The sequence below is a fragment of the Nylanderia fulva genome, unplaced genomic scaffold (assembly GCF_048542155.1).
Source record: "Nylanderia fulva isolate GAGA-0341 unplaced genomic scaffold, ASM4854215v1 Scaffold45, whole genome shotgun sequence".
Lineage (NCBI taxonomy): Eukaryota > Metazoa > Arthropoda > Insecta > Hymenoptera > Formicidae > Nylanderia > Nylanderia fulva.
The window spans coordinates 1,183,303-1,205,908 of NW_028190532.1; the positions used below are offsets into that span (position 1 = coordinate 1,183,303).

The following is a 22,606-nucleotide window of genomic DNA, read 5'->3' on the forward strand; positions in this document are numbered from 1 at the left end:
AAGTGAAAAGCGCCGGCTTTTTCCTCTCTCTCTCTCTTCTCTCTCTCTCTCTTTTCTCTTGTAACCCGTCCTATCTTTTAGTTCACAGTTCTCTCGTCTTCGCAATAATACGTCGAAGCGCGGTTCTGCACTTCGCTTTTTGCTCCTCCTCGTCGCGGCGAAAGAATTTCGCGAGATACCACCGCGTCGTCGGTGCTGCTAAAGTCCTTATTTTCAGTCTCTCACCGAGGCAGGCCCTTTCAGTCCAAGAGATTTGTTTGCTCTTCTGTACGATCAATTGACCAAACACTAAAGACAGTAATGGCGAGGCTTTGTTGCGCGCCTTCGCGGTTCTCGGCAGACCGACGTGGATTTCAAAACTCTCGAAGGGACGAATTATTTTATCCCTTTCGCGTTTTTTTTTGCACGTATTTTAAATATTACAATTATTTGCGTAAAAGATATGTGTGAATGGATTTAAAGCTGTTGCGCGCATACATTTTTTTTACTCAACGATATTATATATATATATAAATATCGCGATTTAAAAGCAGCGCATCTAAAGAGATCTCCGGATTCCGTGATCCTGATGGCGCAGGAATGAACGAACAAGGAAAGGAGGGGTTGGAGAGAAAGGAGACGCGCTAGAAGAGAGAGAGAGAGAGCAGCAGCGTGTGCAGGTTCGTGATTCGAAGTAGGTGGGCCCCCAGGTAGCCAGGACAGATAACACCCGGAGATTACCGCGGACAGAGTCATTAGCAATGTCGGCTTCTGTGTCGGTCGAGATATTCTCTCACTTTCCTCTCCTGTCGTCCCTCTGCTCCTGCTCTCCCTTTTACTCCTCCGCCGTGCGGTTTTATCTGGCCGGTTAATTCACGCGGCGCGATATACACACCGAACCGCTTCAGATCCTACCACTTACTTTCCGTACATCCTTTCCGACCATCCCCTCTCTTATACTCTGCTCTCTGTCTTCTTTATTTTCTCTCCCTTGAACTAGATGCATCTCGCAACACTATATATATATAAATAACCACCTCTTCCCTTTCTTCTCTCGGAAACTCTATCCTTTTTTTTTTTTACCTCTCCGTACATGTTGCATGAGTAACGTGCACCGCGAAAGACGCGCATTCGCCGCGCTCGAGCGAGCCCAGATTAGAGTCCGGAGAAATACTAATTGCTCCGATCGGCGTTCGCACATATTTTCCACGGCGCCAGAGGCGTGTCGAGGCCGAAGGTCCACGAGAAACGAGATAGGGACGAGGAGAGAGACCGCCGGGGCGACGCGCAAGGGATCGGAAGAGGGAGGGTGAGATGGGGACAGAGAGAAGAAAAAAGAAAGGAAGCATTCGGCTTTGATAGGCTAATGACAAACGCCTAGATTGCCGGCTTATCACCCCGGCCAGCGCTAATTATTTCCCCTTTGTGCCATGCCGCGCATAATGGCGTCCGTTGCGAGAGCGGGTTCTCTCTCTTTCCATCTTACATGCGCCGTGCGATTTACACGCACGAGCGTGACGGCGAATTTTTTCCTCCCTTTTTGTTACCGCGAGAGCGCCGTGAATTTCTCGTCTTTTTACGAATCGGTTCTTCCACTCGCGACTCCACGCGCAGTGCTGAATCTTTGAATCGTCCCCGACGATTTCTATATTTTTTCCTGGACGCGAATTTTCATTTCACGAGAGATCAACGATAAACTAATATTTTTCGGGTATTTTTTTTCAATCTCTCCTTTTGCATTGCGATGTTATTCATACACGTATATTAATTTGTGCGTTTTTTCTGCGGAACTTTCCCTTTGGTTCTGGAAGAGATCCTAGAGATCGTCGACGGTATTTTCGAGGGAGAGACGTGTACATTTTGCATTTCATTAATGTAAAAATTTTAAGACTTCCGCGGATAATCCTTGACATGTCTGACTTGGTGTTTCTTTAGATAGTTGGTCAACTAAACCGGTATTAATATTTCAATGACATTACACGCGCAAAGTGTCAGCAAAACTTGCATTGTAGTTTTATATTAACTTTTAGGAAAATAGAATAATCTCTTACGAAACTCGAACTTTAACTTTACAAACTTGGAAAATATATACCGATTCTTCTAGGCTCTTAGGATTCAACCGCATTTCAAGAAAATACCACGAACTCTCGCGAGAATGAACAAACGATGCCACACATTGAAATTAATCTCGCTTCCTCCTCGATTATATATATACGACGATATGCAGTCACGATATACGGGGTGATAAGTTTCGCGGTATCGACATGTTTTATTTGGCGAAATGTCAGTGAGGGACTGCGGATTCCATTGAATTAATAAAGGGAATTCGATTGAGAGCCCCCCAGAGAGAGAGAGAGAGTGACCGATATCCCAGAACTATACGGTCGGCCATGTTTCGGAGCATACCTATCGATCACTATATGTATGTGCGTCGATAACCGCGTTATATATAAATTATGCCAACAATCGAGTCTTCGTTCCGCGAAAGCGACCGGAAGTGTCAGTCCGCGACGCGGATCCGAGAAACCGCGTCTTCGTGCGGAGACGCGACTTCCGGTGATATCGATCGTCGTCCCTATATATGTATTTTCGCAAACGCCCCCGGTAATTCGCTCGTTACCGCTCATGTATTAATCTCTCTCTCTCTCTCTCTCTCTCTCTCTCTCTCTCTCTCTCTCCCTCTTTACGCGTGCGACGAACGCGTGCGCGCGCGCGGCCTACCCTTGTCGTTTTGCGTGCCGGAATATTCTGAACAGTCAGGTCCTTCGGCTCGTAATATAAAAGCAACGCGCGCGTGCTCCGGCAAATTTGCTCGGACACGACGCGAGCCTCTCTCTCGCGCGCGTGCATTTATTACATCGCGTCCGTTTAACAAGATCGATGGGCTACCGCTCCGGATAACGCGAGCTTTAATCGCGAGACCCAAGGGGTCGATAAATTATCGTAATCCGGGGTAGGGGAGGTGGAAGTTGATTTATTTCGATAATTTGACAAATTTGTATTTTGCCGATAATTTCGCGCCCAAGCGCGGCGAGTTAAATCGCGTTATTATAAGTTAGGTAAATATATACGTTCCATTTTATCATAGTCGTTTCTGTCCATTAGCATATCATTCACACAGAGAGCGCCGATAAAGAGAGAATGTCTTCGACAAATAATTACGTTTCCAATGCAAATATGTAACCCGCAATATCGTCATCGTCGGCGGCGATGAAATCGCGGGAAGCTCGCTCGATTGCGTTTTGCAGACTTTGTATCGATCAGCCCTCGCGGCATGATGCATCATCGTAATAGCCGCTTTGCCAACCTCGTTCCTTTCTTGGCTCCCGCACGGAACTTTACGAAATACTTGCACGAAGATTAATTAACGAGGAGGGAGAGAGCGAAAGAGTAACATACCGGCGCACGCTCTCTGATTGTATGATTAACGGCGACACCTTCTTGACACTTTTTTAATCTGACGTATCTCTCTATATTTTTCTCCTCGCGCGATATCGCTCTCTCGTGTCTCGTGCCGCTTTTGTTTTCTTAATTTTGCGCCATGCTGTAGATCTCAAACCACGCTCGCAACGGTTAATCACGAGAATTCTAAGCTCCGTGACTTACGTTAATTGGGGAACGCTTCGAATATCGTTTATAAAAACGAGATCTATTTTCTACAAAGTCTAAAGATATTCGAAAAAGTTTAAAACACTTTAAAACGAACTTTTAAAAAGAATACATATATTGTATAGGTCTTCTTAATTTAAGGCTTGATGAAAAGAGGAGGGAGATTTTTGTGATGTATTAGAATAGCGTCGAACACAGTTGGTCTGAAACGATGAATAAAGCGAATTAATTGCAAACGTTCTTTCTCAAACTTAATATAAAACAATCTGTCCCAATGTATGCTCCCTTCCTTATTACAGACGATACTGAACTCGATGCACAAGTATCAGCCGAGGTTTCACCTCGTGCGAGCCAATGACATCCTGAAACTTCCGTATTCGACGTTCAGGAGTTACGTTTTCAAGGAGACGGAATTCATCGCCGTGACGGCCTATCAAAATGAGAAGGTAAGCGATCGGATTTTCTTCTATACGAAAAGAAAGAAACCTTTGTTAGACTAATTTCAGAATATAATCTCTCGAAAAGTTGCGAAAAAATCCAATTTCTATCTTATGAAGTAAATTCGGAGAAAATTAGATTTTATCATTATATTTCTTTTATCTTGAAAATTTTCATAAAGATATAACCCCCTTTGATTAAGAGTTTGTCACCTTATTGTAGAGGAAATAGTAAAACTCTCACACGCACGGCGAGAATTCATCGGGGAGAAATAATCTCGCGTTACGATCTGAACGGGTAGGCCTGTTTTAAGGGTTTTTTTTTAGCCTTCCTTCGTTAATTAATAATTTCCCTACATTCTGGTCTCGATAAAGCCGCGGACGCGAGGACCGTTTCGTGGAATAACGAGTCTTCTCGGTACGCATTATTTTCGGTATAGTGAATGAGTCGCTCACACGCACGCACGTGGCCGTAAGAAGAGACCGAGCCGTTGTACAGAGATTTTTAAGGTCGTTTATATACACCGGCTATATACTACTATCTTAATTATCGCGCCTTCTCGGTATGTCGGCCGAATACAAAACAAAGCGAGAAAGAATATTATAGCGAGAGTCTTGTACAGGCCTATACCGCGCGAATGTAAATAATTAACGAGACATCTTTTATTTTAAAATATTTTTTTTTTTTCTAAAATAACTTGCATATATTAAAATTTTTATGTGTTTTATTTTAGATCACCCAGCTGAAGATCGATAATAACCCTTTCGCAAAAGGATTTCGGGATACTGGCGCGGGAAAGCGCGAGAAAAAGTGAGTATCGCTTTCAAAACTGCATTTTTAAGCATGCTATGTTTTTTTTAACCCTTTCCTGAAATTAAAAAATAAAGCGCGAATCTATACCAAATAGATATACACATTTTTTATTTATATCTCTATACATAATAATAATCAGGAAAGAGTTAAAAAAAAAGAATCAAAGTAGAACTTAAGCGTCTTCCATCGATTATACTGTGAGAAGACGAATTAAAAAAGACTACTAAATGCAAAGCGAGAGACACGAGGTCTTCTCTTCGAATCGCGCTTCGTGAAGAGTGTAAAGAGCGCGAATCTGTCTTCGGGGTCGACCTAATTGATCGTAGACCTTTCGAGCTTCCCCTCGATCGGGAGCTATTATGCCGACCTTAGGGTCACCCCCGGAGCTAAGGGTTGGTTTCACAGGGCTCATTTGCACTCCGCATCACCGGCAGTGCCGTCCATTTGTATTCAATATTGCGGGTTTATGAGCTTATGTCAGCGAGCGAACTCCCCTTCGGGATACTGGCCCGTTGCCGTGGACCAGGCCGCTATGGAAACCCATTTGGAAACTCATTGATCGCGGGGTGAAAAGTGGATTTTGATGAAGTTAAGTTTCGCTATGCATAACAATTTAAGCCGTTCCTAATTCTTGTTACATTGTCATTATCGGGAAAAATTTAGGCGCAAAGGAATAAAAAAGAGCAAGACAGGCAATAAGAGCCAAATCGCGGATGACAGTGCGTTATTTATTTATATTACAGAGCCTTGTTAAACTCTTAATAAAAAAGGGGCTCAAAAATATTCCGTACAAGATGACGAGACTATCGTCGCGGGAAGCGTCTGCATTTACGGTTACGCGAAAAGGAAGAGAAAAAAAAAAAGTTTGGTGCAAGCCTGGGATCAGAAAATTTTCGGAAAATTGTGGTCTGCGACGTCGAGCGGATAAAGAAAGGGCGAGGTTAATCGAGAAAATATGCAAAGCAGGGGGGACGCGTCGCCGGGGCACCGCCTAATTAGAATAAGGGTTAGTTTTGGCTTATGGTTTCGGTTAAGGGTGGTTGGATGCCATCAGGAAGCCGCAGGGAAACTAGAGAGAGGGAAAGAGAAGGCACGTCGGGGAGACACACCGTTAGAAAAAGACGGAGAGACGTATCGCGAGAGAAAGAGAGTGGCACAGTGAGAAGAGGGATCGGGGTTGGAACATAGCCAATCATCGGATTAGCATACTGATGCTCAGGGGCGGCGCTGTCGTTAACGTTTGGAGGGTGCCACTCTTGGCGGCTTTGAATTTTATATTGGCCCTATAGAGAGATCGTTTTGCGGCTGCACAAAGACTGCGCTTTCGAGAGCGATTCTCGTATACGAAATCGCTTTTCTCGCTTCGCGCGAGGATGTCTCGAGATGCATTTTTTACGCGCTACACACCCCTTCGATCGTATCATAGACTTCCTTCCGTATAACGTATACCGACGCCATTAACAGCCGATGTTGAAAGAAACGAGAAGGGTAGAGTTAGAGAATAAATAAGAAAAAATAGAGGCGATAAAAGTGACCGCAAATGTGTAGCGAAGCCAATCTCGTCGGGAACGAGAGAGTCTCGCGCGATATAATTGTGGACGATCACTTATATAATTCAAGATACGTAACCGCGCGATTGTACTCTCGGTGGAAATCGAGCTGCAGCTCGACGCGATAGCGTTAAACGGCACTGACAGCCGGTGCATTGTTTCGTTAATTTTTTAACAACGCGCGACGCGGCGTTTCGTCACGAGATGTAACGCCACTCGAGCGTGACGAGTTGATTCGCTACAGCGCTTAAAAAAAAGTCGGGGCAGCGAAAAAAAAAAAAAAAAAAAAGAAATGAAAGTACGCCGCGCCGGTGCGGCGAATTGTCACGTCATTTATCATCATACACCGCGGAAAGATCGTATTGCGATACGCGGCGAATTAACCCGTTCGCTTGTGAAACTCTCGCACTATGTGCCGCGTTTAATATATACGTATATACATATACATAACAACGCAAACGATGCATTTTCTAGCGATGTATGCATTTAGCGCAGGTGTCAAATTAATAACCGTGACACTGACCATCGTCTCCGGGATTAATTTACACATTCGATATTTACACATTCGACTACCGCATATGTACACAGTTTCTGATTAATGAGCGGATCGAGAAATCTATCGGATAGTAGGTACCTATATAGTGAGTTTTAACTTTTGCAGTTAATTATATTATCCGCAGAACGAAAATCGTTGGGATTCCTGCGAGTTTCTCCGCATGCAACAAAGCATTCCTTCAAGGTATAATTACTAGCCGGATTAGCCTCCGGCTTTACCTTCAATTTTCGTTGAAAAATATCAGTCTTGCCTCGTTGAATAATATCGAAAAAATTAGCGGTCGGAAATAACATGTGCGGGTAACGACATTTTAAATATCTCCAGCAGCATAGTAATGCCAACAACATTGATATTTCTTCCTACAAGTAAGTCTTTGCAATTTCCATTTTCGTTAATTCGCAAAAAATATCCCCGTCTGACGGATCGTTAAAAAATAAAAACATTACGACGATATTATGTAATCGCAAAGAGATACTTTGACAGATAGAGTAGGGGAACACACAGTCTCTAACCTCTCTCCGAAATAAAAATTATTTTTCTTGTACGAGTATATGACGGTACGTCGCGAACAAACGTCGTCTCTCAAATCGCGCCATAATCGAAATTCGGCAACCTAATCCAGAATTAATTGGCGCGCACGGGAATCCTTTCGAGCGAGCTCGCGAACAAAATTTTCTGGAACGTTTCTAATCACGCGAAGGAAACTCGATGGTACGTCGACAATCGAGTCGAATGACGGGTCGAGGGGGAATAGGGCAAATCTAATGCATCGTCTCGTGCAGGCAGAACAAACCTAAGCCTCGTGTAAGTCCCGGCTATAGCCGTTCGTTCGCACAACGAGAAGCTTACCGGTACCTTAATGCCATGTAATGCGATCAGTTCGCACATCCACATATACACGCACACCCATATATGTATACATATATGCAGACAGAGAGCGACGCGCGCTTTCGCTCGCCCGAGGTGTATCCGCGCGCGCTCCTCACTCGGATGCATCCATGACATGCACTCGTTGCAGCAACGAAAGGGGTTGCGCTCAGGCTCTCTGGTTTCTGTACTACGTAAGTTTGAGAGCGCGCCGAATCAATAGTTCGCCGCCGGTATGGGATTCTCGAATAAATACGCGGTCTCCCTCTTCCGTCCCTGCGGTCTCTCTCCGAGAGAGACGTGCATTTTTATTTGCACTCGCCGATCGAAGTCGTCGCTTAGCGCTAATCACGGCTGATTACACTGTTGAACAAAAAATGACTTTTTCGAACACCGGACCGAGACTAATCGTTTCTTTTAGTTTTTTGGATGCTGAATGCGAATCCGGTTGCTCCACACGCGTCACAATTTTGAGAATTTTTAATTAAATGCAAAATAATTATAATTACAATATGTGACCTCTGCTAGAGAAGTTTTATTGAAATCAAAATCATCTTAGTTAACCATGGATATCTTATTGACCATAACCGACGTTAAAAGTTCCTTTTGAGAGTTGAAAGTCCTAACAATATACTTTATTTTGATCGCAATAAAACTTCTCTAGCACGTCACATGTTGCAGATGTAATACAACAAGGTTCGTGAAAAAAGCTCTTTTTTGCAACTCAAAAAAATTGTGACGTGATGGAATAATTTGGAAAGCATGCAGATTCGTATTCAGCATCCAAAAAACTAGAAACGACTAGCCTCGTTCTGATTAATTAATTTTGTCGAACAGTGTTATTACTTTTTTTTTCTACTTGCGTTTCGGATCGTATAAAGTCTGAAAGACGTGTGTAAGGATTCGCATATGTTAATGTAGATTAATTAAAAACGATTAAAGCCGCTAGGTTCCTCTGCCCATATAACGCAGTTCGATAAATCACGTTGCGATATTCGCGAGTCTTTGCGTAGATCGGGCGATAGAAACACGCTGCCCCGAGGAAATCGCGGATAGATGATCGGTGAATCGATGATACGGCGTATCTCGCGCTCGGTATCGCCGCGACATCGTGAAAAATGATCATGACTGTCGAGATGCAGGCGGCTGAAGATGTCAGCGCGATAAATCAGCGGTCGATTCCTCTTAGTTCCTCGCGATTCGCGGAAAAAAGTTCTTTGCGTCGTACCGCGACGCCGGAGAGCGATATAAAATAGTGCGCGTAGCGCGTATATCTCGAGTGTTCCATCGCCGTTTCTATAGTTCATGAGAGCTTATACATATATATATATATATATATATATATATATATATATGTATAAGCTCTCATGAACTATAGAAACGGCGATGGAACACTCGAGATATACGCGCTACGAATATATAACACGAATGCGAATTGCGCCACACTCTCGTCCGTCTAGTTATAAGTGCAAATAGCCGCGAGTGGCGTAAAGTTAAGCGGGCACGTGAAGGCAACGCACGCGCGAGCGAACGAGAGAGCTCGGCAGTAGACGCTTGGCGCGCGCATAGGAAAGGCGTTGAAGGCGCAATTAAGATAATTAATCTAATACCACGGCCGCGCCTCGGGGCGATACAGCTACCGCATAAATCCCGGGGCCTCGTTTATTGCATCGCTCGCCGCCGCGCCACGCCGACCAGTGCCTCCAGTGCGTGAATTATCGCCACGGAGACGAGAGAGCGAGCTGTCTCTCTTATATACGTCTTGGAACCTTTTCAGATTTTCTCTTCGACACACAATACCCCTCTGTCTCGATTGCGCGCTCGTTTCTCTCTCGAACGCGATATTTTATTCGCAGTAGAAAAATATACCGATGTAGTTTCTTTTTTTTTTTTTTTAAGTCATGCGTAATCGAGAGATATTTACAAAAATTTCACATTTTAAATAATCTATACAGAAAATTTTCTCTTAGAATTTATTTTGAAAATCATGGTGTTCGTGGGACAATATGGTATTGGAAGAATTTTATAAGAGGTTCTCTGATATAAATATTTATATATCGCAATAAAAAATATTAATAAGATATAAAATATGTTTGATTTATTTTATTAAAATATATAGTTACGGTAAATATATATAGTAAATATATTGTTTTACGATTATCATGATTTTCAGGATAAATTTTAAGAGAAAATTATCTCTGTGTACCCAAATCGTGTTCATTTTTAGCAAAACTTGTCAAAGACTTTAGAGTTGCTCTGTCGCTTTGTTTCTTGTTGCAAATTAAAAATTATAACATTGCAATAATTTTAACATGTTATATATTCTAAGTTGATCAATTAGGGTGCATGCAACAAAAATATATATTACCTCGAATATTATTACGTAAAATATAGATTGCAATCGTTGAACACGACGGTTTGCAACATTTCGCATGAATGTATTTTCTTGCCATATATTGTTTATTACATACACGTATTTTTGATTGAGACATACGGCATGTTAACAAAACCGCAACGAAATTGCGAACAATTTTCGAAATTGCTGCTGCCAAGGAAGGAGGTAACTTTATCACCCGCTCTCTCAAAACCAATTATAGTGTGCCGTAATCAGTGGGCCATTCGCATCTCAAAGGAGATTGTCAGCTTAGGAACATCGATAAATCGTATCGAAATAGGCGGGACCCATTTTACCCGGCAGCTCTATAATTTTTCAACGATTGATAACTTTGACTAACCACGCCTTTCCATAAATCAAGAATCAATCTGTAAATATATAAAGCATTATTGTTTCTCTATAATCGCGGCGATGATGAATTTGTTTGTCAAATTAGCTCACAATTTACTTTTTGCGAGATAAAATCAGCGTCATGTAATTTCATTAATTTTTTTAGTAGTATGAAATAAATTTTTAGTTTAATTTTGCTCGAATTAATCTATAGAGAATATATTAAGAGCGCTGTCGCGCTTAGATGATTTTAAAAGTAGCTAGATAAAAATGAGATAAAAATATGTAAATTTATGTTACAATTAGATAAGATGAAGATGATTTTGTTTTAAATAAATCTAGATAAAAGATAAAATTATGTGGCAACTCATCTAGATAATTTCTAGGTAATGCTATTTTTAAGACCGCTTATGGAAAAAATATAAATGATAAAAGGGATACAAAAATATATTCGTATTTTAAACATATATATTTTAACTTTAAACCAAGTTATCTGGTCATTACTCTAGATAATTTACTAAAGATATACCTACTCCTTCATCTTTTTATTATATCTCTATAGAGATATAATAAATCTCTAATATTATATAATAAATATCTTTTTATTATATCTCTATAGAGATATTATATCTCTATAGAGATGAGACGGCCTAAAAAAATGTCATCTAGATGATCGTCTATATAATTTGATTGAGATAATAGCAAACGCAGATTAAGAATGAACCTTCCAAGATTGCTAACTCGGCGTCGTTGTTGCAGAAGGCAGGCGCTACTGACAGTATCGGGCGGCGGTTCCCGTTTGACAGCTGGCGGCCCAGCGTCGCCGGACAAGAGACGCTCGTCCAACTCCGCCACCGATCTCATGGACGACGAAGACAAACTGCTGGACGTGGTCGGGCCCGACACGCCACATCCGGCCCACCATCATCGGGAACGGGAGCACTCCCGCGAGAGGGACGACCGGACGAGCGAGCGAGGCGAGGGCAGCGAGTCGTCCGGGTCCGAGAGCGGTGGCGGACCGGGTCCGACCGGGTCCGAGGGTCCACGACCGGACGTTTCCGTCGGCCCGCCACTTCATCCGCCGCTCCTGCCGTATCTGTATCCGCCGGTTCCCGGACTCTACCCTGGTCCCGGTCCCCTGATACCACCCTCGCCTCTCGGTCTTCACGGCGGGGTCACTCCCGGTATGCTGTTCAATGCCCAGCTGGCCCTGGCGGCCCAGCATCCGGCTCTCTTCGCGCACTATCCGCATCCCTTGGCGAGTCCCTTGCATCAGCTGAAAGGTCACAGATTCGCGCCTTACACTCTTCCGGCGCCTTCGCACGGCTCCGCTTTTGAGACCGTGACACCCGGCAGCAGGACCCTGAGTCCAAGATCGCCACCGCCCAGGCCGCCAACTGATTCCCCGACGCCGACCGGCGGCGCTCTGACTTCGACGACGCCTAGCTCGGCCGGTGAGCTCAAGTCGATCGAGAACATGGTGAACGGGTTGCAGGAAAAGAGACGGAGAAGTCCTAGTTTGACGCCCGGACATCGGGGCGACGACGCCGGCGGAGGGAGTCCGTGACAGGAGAACGAGCCTGTGAGCAGCACGAAGGACGACGATCCCAACGAGGACTGCGCCGACGAGTCCGGCGGCGACCCGGAGGACCTCTCCGCCGACGAGAGGGAGCCGGACTCCACGTCGGAGCCGTCGTAGCGGTAGGAACGTCGGGTGCTCGATTCTCACTACCTCTCCTTCCTTGTCCTACTCGGGAATCTTGGTCGCGCCCGATCGTTCGCCAGGATTCTCCCTGGACGTGCCGGAGGGGAACGAGGATGGCCGGACTCTCATACTATAAAGTGCAATTTTATTTCCGGAGCAGCGTCGCGCTCGAGAAGTCGTGCTCGCGAGCGAAAATGACGCTCTTCGTGCTTTCGGGACAGGACAAGGAGTCCTTCGCGTGTTTCCTGTATCTGTAAATAGACCTCTGTGCGCGATTCGCGCGTGCGTTTAGGAGTATATCTCTGTTGAAAAGACCGCGTGGTCGGGGTACGGTAGACTCTCGACGGACGTAATGCTCTGCGCCTATCGCGCGTTAATGTAAATTTCAACGAGACGCAAGGGTGAATGCGATAGGAACGAAAATGAATGCGGGAGAGAAGAGAGAGAGAGAGAGAGAGAGAGAGAGAGAGAGAGAGAGTCTACGAGCGCGTACCTGTATCTCGTGTGAGTCTACGTTCTACCTGTGTACGTTAGGTCTTAAGGGGGAAAGAAAAACAGAGAACGATATTGCAATATAAGAGCACCTCCTACTATTTGCAGTCCCTGTACATATGTACCCTAGTGATATTATATATTATATATTATATTATATATATATATATATAAATATTATATATAAATATAAATAACATCTAAACTCTCTGTACTAATTATTATATAAATATATTATATTATAACGATATTAGGAGACGCGTAAATGCATAAAACACGCACGCTGCCCGATTTACGTCTATACGAAAACACACAAAAAGAAACGAAAAAATCCTAAATTCGAAGAATCTCGGGGCCGAGTTTGCAAAAAGGCGTAAAAACCACAAATTCCACCGCAGTTTCCATGCAACTTCCGAATCCTCTCGATTTCTCGAAATTTCACGCCGTCATCGTGTGTGGAGATTCGCGTCCGTTAAGATTACACAAGAGGTAAAATCGTCGATCGAAACGATGCGATGGCGAGTGGTTTTTTCGTTCGTTTATTCGAACAATAATCGTTTCCGACGAGGTGCGTGCTTTTTTTATAACTCACAAGAAGAAAGCTTCTCATCAACGTGCTGTCGATCATCTTTCTCGCGATTTTACGGATGATCTCTTTCGACCTTTTACCGGTAGATTGGAGTAGATCGGGCTTGTGATCGTCGCCTACAATGTCTTTCTCTCTATTTCAATTATAGAAATTATTTGTCAAAATTTCTGTTATGTTACCGTCAAAAAGACGCTGTGGGACTGTTTTTTTATTTTAAAGTTTTCTTTTTAAAATAAATTTAAAAAAAAATGAGATTTTACAGTAGTTGCTCATTACTCGACCGTGGATTTGACGAAGGGCCCGGAATCACTCCGCGCCGACCAAAAGTCCGATCCAGTCTGCGATTTGTATAAATAGTAGCGATCGGTGTAGATAATTAATTAATATCTAATAGAACGTCGAGTAATTTACAATCAACTCGCGCGCGAATCAGTTTTAGCAGAGAGAACGTCATCCGCGAATGCTACGTAACACTATAGAAATGGTCTGTAACGAGAAAAACGTGACATCCGGGATGGAAGATAACGGTTGAATTAAGGCGAAATCGCGCGATGTCTGCGGGAACGCGACGATCTAAAAAAAAATTTTTTTTCAATTTTCTTTTAAGATGTCCGCGAAACTGGATTCCCGCGATGTGATCCGAGAACGAGGAGACCGTTATCATTTGCGACAACGCGAATGCAGCGCACGTCCGAAACGGAGCTGCAACGACAATCAAAAGATCGACTCGATACTACTCGCGGTGCATCTTCGCGTTCACGTCGATCATTCCGTTGCGGAATCGATGATTGGCCTCCCCATTCGTATTCGTAAAATCGCTCTGTCGTAATTCGACTAATCGCTATCACGTCGCGTTTGCGATCCTGCAATAGTGTCGAGGGATATCGTAAAATGGGAAAGACACGAGTGGATCTTCTAAGTCGAACTCTCTCGTTTCAGCATAATTTATTGCCATTATGCAGTGACAGCGAAAGGTAAGTCAATAGCGATTGGATGAAGTGAATCAGTTGCTCGATGTTTTTAATACAACACTTAAGTTGTGTGATATATTGATATATACAGAAATATAAAAATTATTTTAAGTTTTTAATGATAAATAATAAATATTTATCGAACTGTAATATTTCAAAATTTTTATCTCTAGAGTAAGTATTAATTAAATAATGGCCATTTTTAATCCAATTAATATGCTTGATCTATGTACAATCACAAATAGAATATAATGCATTAATTAGAAATTTTTGATGTCCGAATACGTTAATTAAAACGAGAGTTATCATCTATCGACTTTTGGGAGTTCTGATCAGTTTTGTTTCATTTTACGATACCCGTTAAAGGTAAGCATCATCGTTGTAATATATATGCCTGTATATCCGAATCTATTACAGAGAAGCGAAATGTTCTGAAAGCAATAAATCGAACAGAGTCGCGAATGCATCTATCATAGGTGAAATTAATAATCGGTTGTTTTAATGGAATACCGCGGTCGTTAAAACTTTCATGAGCAAAAATCACTATCGGTAAACACTTTGGCCCAGAGGAAAAAAAATCTCGAAGGAAGATTTTTTTCGAGCGATTCGAAATGAACAGTTTGGAAATTGGGAGTTTGAGGCTCGCGATTGATCGTTCACCAAGTTTTAAACAGAAATTAGGAATCTATTCAGAAGTAAAGACGAAACGAAAGATTTTCTATAAATATTTATAATTATTCGCGATCATTTATTAATTACTGGCTTATGCAGAACTCTCTCTTTTGATTTGCTTTAGGTTTGCGTATATTGATTTTTAATGAACTTTATTCAAGTAATGTCTGGCGAACGTTGTACATACTTGTACTATCTCAACCTGTTTATATTCAGCGCTAAATATGATTTTTTCGGATTTTAAATTTTATTTATAAAACAATGGTAAAAAAACAGTCAATATGAGATGTGAATCGAGTGAAACGAGAATTGCCTGCACATTTAGCGCTAAATATACAGCGCGACAGCGAGTTCCAGTGCAAAAACGGAAAAAAAAAGAAGTTATCGATATGTACAGATATGCAATTGAACAGGCAAGTGGATGAAAAAGGCTTGTCACATTCTTACACATGCTAAGTTATTTGTATGGATGAATGTTACTCCTTATTGTATTACCTGTATATACGTAATCAATACGTAAATATGTATTATCAATTTAGTGCTGTGATGGTTCTTAGCGAAGATAGCCTGTGGATGAAGAATTTCATTGTACAATATTAAGTCACATATTAACGCGATCTGATAATTGATTTGAAACGCTAAAGCCTTTGTATAATCTCGAAGCGTTTATTATTATATCGAAACATTTTCTTCGTCCATCCGCTCCTTCAATTAACGATTCGATTATGTATTCGACATGAAGTTCGTTGTCCATTGGAATTTTAAATTGACTGCTACGATCAAAGACTCCTCGCCCGAATAAGAATCGCGTCTCAGTTCCCTCGAAACTTCGGGAATTTGCTCAACCCTCGCATATATTTTTCGTGGCTTCCTTCGGGTCGTGCGCTCGGAGCGATGCGAGCCTTCATTGTCGACGAGAAAAGAACAGGAAAAGCAATAAAAAAAACAGAAACATGGAAAAAAGAAACAAGAACAGGCGACTCAGACGTAGCCGCGCGCGTCAAAAGTGGATCCTACTTCCTGACACGAGAATCGTGATATTCCGTGGCTTGTATTGTATATTGTACACTCTCCTTAGACCTTCTCTCTGTTCCTCGCTCCGTTTCCCGACCTTGTCCCGTCATCAAAGTCCCTCCGAAAAATCCACACGTGATTATAAGAATTATATATATATATATATTAATTTAAAAATACAACGACATTGTGTGCTCTCATTTTTCATAGTCCACCAAATACGGCGTGCAAAATTGCAGAATATCAAAACTGTCGCGTTCGCGAAGCATACGATCGAAATATAAATCTTCCTGGCATGAAAAAATTCGATAGGCAATATTGGCGCCTGTGATTACTGATGAATAAATAAATTTAACGCGCGATGAGTTTACCGTTGCGCAGTTGTATCGCGCGTCCGAATATCTGTGCGAAATATATATATATATATATATAGTCGCAATATTATTTCTTAACGTCGGTCGAATAGATACGTCAAAGCGAACAGATTAGCAATGCGTTTAGTAATTTCCGCGTATATACGGTTTTCTTTCGCATTCCGCATTAAACGCCAGCTGCGAGCTTCTATCGAGTTAAATACGTCGTAATTAATTTTTAATATTTTTTTCTGTTTCAATAATCTTACGTAACATTAATGGCGGGTAAGTTTTAAGTCGAGAAAAATAATTTCGCTCTATCGCAACACGAAATCGATCACTGTGCTCGATGCTAGAGTGAATGATAATGATTACCAGATATCGAACAGATATTAAACGCGGTTCGTTTGCGAATATAACCAATCGACGTGATTTTATAACGAAGAAACTTTTGATTTCGCCGCTTCTTTAATGAAAGAAACCGTTTCTTTTTTGCCAGAAGATAACCGCGCAAGAACGCGCAACGGTGGCGCAGGAATTTTAATCTTTCGGCCGATCGGCCGGGGCGATTGTAATAATTACGGTTTGCTGGTGTGAAGATGCAAGGATCCGCTCTTTCCTGATCGCAAAATAAAGTAATGCAGACATGTGAGGAGCAGCGAACGTATTGGAATTAATGAAGCATTAAGGAAGCACATATAAAACTTTTTTAACCAGATTTGATATTTGTATATAGGTACATAAAAAAAATATATATATATATATATATATATATATGTATATATATGTAAAATGTTATATATACATATATACGTGTTTTAAACTAATATATATATAAATTCACACATGTTGTGTCTATACATAAATGCTTATAAAAATTTGCAAAAATTTTACACAATATTTTAATTTAAAAAATTCTGTGATATTTGAAAAAAATTATCGCTTACGCACTCGCGGCAACGTGTTGCACGAAAACATCGTATTCCAGGAACGGTGCAAATTGATGAGATAACGGAGTAATTAACGATATGCGTGCGCCTTTTTTTTTAAATGAAGAGTATACCTTCGATGAATTCGCATTTCCGTCGTGCCGTGGTGCCGAGGTGAATTCTCTGATGATTACGTAGATAAAAAGCTAATGAATACGGCCTCGTTTGAAGCAAGCAGACTAACGATTTCTCGCAGCGAGACAATTAGGGGTATTACATAGCTAATTAGACGGTTGTGCATAAGTTTCGCCACGTCGTAACTCAAACTGTTGTCGCTTTCGTGTCATTATACTCGTACATCATTCAATGTAATTTTCCGCGCAACAACTTTTATATTCGAATACTTGTAATATATTTTACAGCAGCGTAACTGCCGCGACTGTCAAATGGAAATAAAAGGATACAGAGTATCCTCTGTCAGTAGCAGAATAAAACATGGGGAAAAAATTTCATTGTTCCTAATTTGATTATTTCTTTTTTTTATAGAATACACACAGAATAGTCTTGAAACTTTGAACATTTGTTATAGCTTTTGTGAATGCGGTTTACCTCCTTCTCTTCAGATAATTTTTACGTAATATACAAATTCGATAAGAGGAAAAGTTCTTAACGGCAAGTACTCCTTGTACTATATAGTTGTCGTCAGAAACTGAAATCGTGGCATCACGATTATTCCGGCATATTTGAAATGTTTGCGTTTTGCGGCGACTTTCGTGTCACGTAAGCGCTTTCGTGGATGAGTAAATTAATATAAAAAGAAGAAAATTAGGATGGAGAAAAAAAGGACAATCGCGAAACGGGCGGTGACTTTATTTCACGACGAGGATCGAACACAGGCTTTCGTGTCGTAGTATGCTAAACTAGGAGAGGAGAATCGCCCGGCAGCGAATCGACCGCGAATGCGAATGACTGTATTATAATAATAAGTTGATTCACGATGCTGAATATTGCGTTTTATAGAGTCATAACGCATGTCGCGATAGTAAAAGTCACGCACGATAGAACGGACGGATTTATGGAAAAATTTCAGTCGGACAATTAATTTTCCCAGACAATTAAGGATCTCTTAATGTCCTGTTGCTACAATTCTACAATATTTTGTTATATCGCGGAATAATTCCTTTTCTTATTAAACTTTCACACATTCAGTCATTCATTCAAATCTAAATTATATTCATAAAAGCATCGGTTTTTAATTGATGTATAGTACGTTATACTATATAGATATGTGGCAGAAAAAAAGGGGGAATTAAAGATTTAATGAGGAACGAAGGGAGAAAAGATGGAGAGTGCACTATCGAGCATCGCTTGATTTTTATAAGATTTTGCTTTTATCAGAATATTGTTAATGAGTTTATAAGTAATCGACGCGATCGTGAAAGTGATGCGTCTTATGCCGATGCATCAGGATGATCAGATCTATACGTAATATATAAGACGGTTATTAACGTTTATCGCGATATTACCGCGTGCGCGCGTACTAAATAATTTATATCTTCATAGCATGTATCTCCCAAAGATAGGATTCGATCAAACTCAATCATTTTGCTCGTATCGCGAAATTGATTGTTCATTGCTTTCCAATGGATGCATTTGAATTTGCATAGCGCCAATTTTCATAGCCGCGCTATCATCGCTAGCGATGACAAATTGCATTACTAAGGTATAAATTTGAAGCTTTACTGTGTGATTGATGAAAGGCGAGGGAAGGATGAAGAAGGATCGAACGGTACCAAGCGTGTGGCGTGTTTCGTTAAAAAGGAGAACTCGGTTTAATATCGTTTTATAAATTATTCTCCACGGAGATAGTCATCAGCATACAAATTGTTTCGCTCGGTTCTCGTCCGAGCCTTTTTTTCACGAAAACTATCCGAGAAATACTTTGAGAATTTTTTACAAAAACGCGCAATTCTCAATTTCCGGTAAACGTGTCAACGAATTTCTCAGTCACAGTTGAAATAGATTTTGTATCTTCTGCTTTAATAGTAGTTCACTTTAATTTACATAAAACGGTTTAAAAGATACGTATAATAATTTTTTCGCAGCTCGATCGAATATCATTTTCGGAGGGAAAAATGAATATTAATTTAATTTCCATCAATCTCTCGCTGTATATAATAACTATATCTATCTGTATATAATAACTATCTACTGTTTTCATTCATCATATAAAGCGGACTTTCTTCCCTACAAAATATCAATTAGAAATCAGACCTCGTATCTTGCAATACAAGCGAAAATGAAGGAGAAAAAGACTCGAGACAAGAGAGATTAGGAAGCAATCGGAATGCACGGTGGCAGCCTTTGATCGACGAATGTACACGATCCGGCGTTGCCGGTCTAATCGCGAGCTTCAAGTTCTCGTTCTCGAGGGAATTAGAATCCTCGAAGTTTCCAAGAGGGCACGATCCACTTGCGACTAGCTCGATGGCGACGAGGATTTAATTGACACCGGGAGGTGTCACCGCACTAAACTATGCAAAGTGGCCGGCTTTCATTTTCTGAAGCCTTCGACAGACTATTCTCGATTTCATTTCCGAGATATCTGAACTATCAAAGATGATTATTATTCATCGCGAAGATCGGTAGGAGATGTAGTACATATGTATAGCTGTATAATAACGCGTGTAAAGATATTTATAAAGAATTTTATTCAAAGTTTTATTAATAAATCTGTTTCTCCTTGACGTATTATTAATATCTAAAGATTTAATATAATCTCTGGATTTTAATATTTTTTCATAATTTAATAATCCAGAGAAACGAGAATTATTGCCAAGTATGTATTAGTTATTTATTAAAAATAAAATCATGACATTATTACGTATTTTATAAATTACTTGCTCGAGTTTTTACGAAATTTGTTAACTGTTGTGTGCGCTAAACAAAATAAACAAAATACTTATCGTTAGTTAAAATTTCAGATTGACTATAAAATGTAACAATTTTAAAATAGAGAAATTATATAGTAAAGTATAAATTAAAATGTGTTAATAAAAACATTGTAGACGTTATATGAATTAAAATTTCGAAGATGTTTCATCTAATAATAAGAGACATCAAATTTCTTTTTTGACGCGTTCATTAAAAAGTAGAAATTTGCTTCTGCCGAAAGCTAAATAAAATTAAAATAAATTAAAAACTTTAATATGCCTTTACGAGACTTATTATTAGTATTCTATTAAACTGAATTAATTAGAATTTTTTATATATGTGTCGGTAGAGAACGACATAACAAATTTAATTAGTTCCGATCGGGCCTCCAATCTGATTCAGCAATATTGAAATATATTACGTATTATATAATTTGAAAAACATGAAATATAATGGCAATTGTCGCAGTGCTCAAGCAAACATATTATTAACCTATATGCAATAATTATTTATATTTCATACTTTTTAAATTATATATTATAATATGCTTAGTATGTGTGTGTATATAAATATTAAAAAAAAAACATAGATTAATATGAGGGACAAAAAGTATAGCAAGAATTTTGGCTATCGGATAATCTGATGCTCATCTACATGGTAAACTTGGAAAATTGCATTAATACTGTTGATCTTACGATAGTTCAGTATTCGAGTTGAAAGCAGCGCTTCTAAGATACTTGAGAGATTTTCACCGTCTTATCCCTGAAGGGCATTGTCTGCGCGGCTTTCAATGGCCGCGCTTAATTGACACTGGTAGGTGTCACGACTCTAAGCTATGCAAAGTAACAGGGGCTCGTCGTCGGCTTCGGCCTCTGATGTCAGCCACGTGTGTGCGCGGCTCTCGAGTCCGAGTTGTCTTCGCTAGATACATGTCGGCACGCCTTGACGTCCGCGGAGACGATCAAGGATGATCATCGATCCGAGAAATTGAGGCTTCGCCATTCGAGCGGATCGAATAAACGATCCGTTCGGCGGAAACTCATATATTGGAACGTATTAATTATTGACGCTGTCGGTATCACGTTTCTTCTACATCGGTCACCGGCTCTATATATGCATCGTCTCTGCGCTAGCGAGAGGCCTCAAATTCCTCTCTTTAATGCGAACCAGTTTATAAGCTCTGGAGCTTCTTTTAGCGCAAGATTAGCTGCCGCGAAAAATCATTCGATTCTTTTCGTCAATGTTAGTTTATTATTTTATCTATAGCGCAAAATTGTCAAAAAAAGTATACACGAGCGTCCGCAATATTTTTGCTTTTTAATTTTTGTTCTTTCGTAATTGTTTAAAATTTATTTTTTTGTCATTTTGTTTTATTTTTATTTTGTTTAATTAATATGCAAACAAATTTTAATGTTATTCAAAAGGAGAACAAATGTTTAATTTTTTACCGATTCCAAGGGAGGCCCCTTTCTACGGACGCTCATGCATTACATACTATGCATTTGGTACAAAAATCTTGGTGCAATTTTTTAGATATTGTTTTGTTGAAAAAAGTTGATCCGCAGTTTTAGATTTATTTCAGTTAGAGATCACGGAAACTATTCCAAAGATTTAGCTCGGGTCTTGAAGACATTTCACCATCTGTTTCGCGACTCCCTTCGCACGAGTAGCATTCGCGCGCGCAACTTTTACTCGGCCAGGCGCAAAATACTCGAAGAGTCCAGTCCCCTTTCCCGCTATTTCTTTTTCCTCCTCCACTTCCTCCTTCGTCTTTCTCGTGCCGCAGAGGGCGGATATGTATAGCCACGGCGAAGAGGTACACGACTAAAGGACGGCTCCCGGTCTCGGTGGATGGACACGGACAGGTCCGCATTGTATTCTGCGGCCAGTAAATCCTGCCGCTCGTAGTGTAAATGAGAGAGCCAAGAGGAAGAGGACGGTGTCCCCCGAGCCAGAAGGGGAGTTGGACTCGATCGCCATGGAGCAACACCCGAAGGAGACCCGAGCGAGCGAGTAAGAGGAAGCTCCAAGGGATGGAGAGATATACAGAGAGAAACAGAGACGGAGAGATTTATCTTCCGCGGCGAATGTGCAGCAGCCCTTTGTCGCTGGCCGCGGTGAGAAGTTCGCATTTTTCGTAATATTTCTTTTTCTTTTTTCCACACCAGCACACCCTTTCCTCGCCGTCATTCCACAGATTTTTTCGCGTTCTTTCTGCGCATCTCGACGCAACGCGAACAACGCTATTAGGCTACCGGATCCTTTCGCACACTGTGGATCTGCTCTTTTTAATAGCTAGACCATTCTAATTGCAAGTTCTAATCATACAATTTTCTCGTGCCATTTTAATTCTCGAAGAAAGTCCAGAATCATCGTCCAGTAAAGAGGACGGAGTAGCTCCCACGGATAA

At 41.0% G+C, this 22,606-nt stretch overlaps 1 protein-coding gene across 1 annotated transcript in view; it reads left to right on the plus strand.

The window, feature by feature from the left end:
• bi (T-box transcription factor bifid) overlaps positions 1–16,162 on the plus strand; it is a 91,947-nt gene extending 75,785 nt beyond the window's left edge. The window contains 3 exon segments of the mRNA XM_029302608.2: positions 3,888–4,034; positions 4,760–4,836; positions 11,297–16,162. Coding sequence (XP_029158441.1) covers positions 3,888–4,034; positions 4,760–4,836; positions 11,297–12,104 — 1,032 coding nt within the window. The 3' untranslated portion in view covers positions 12,105–16,162.
• The last annotated feature ends 6,444 nt before the right edge of the window (positions 16,163–22,606 follow it).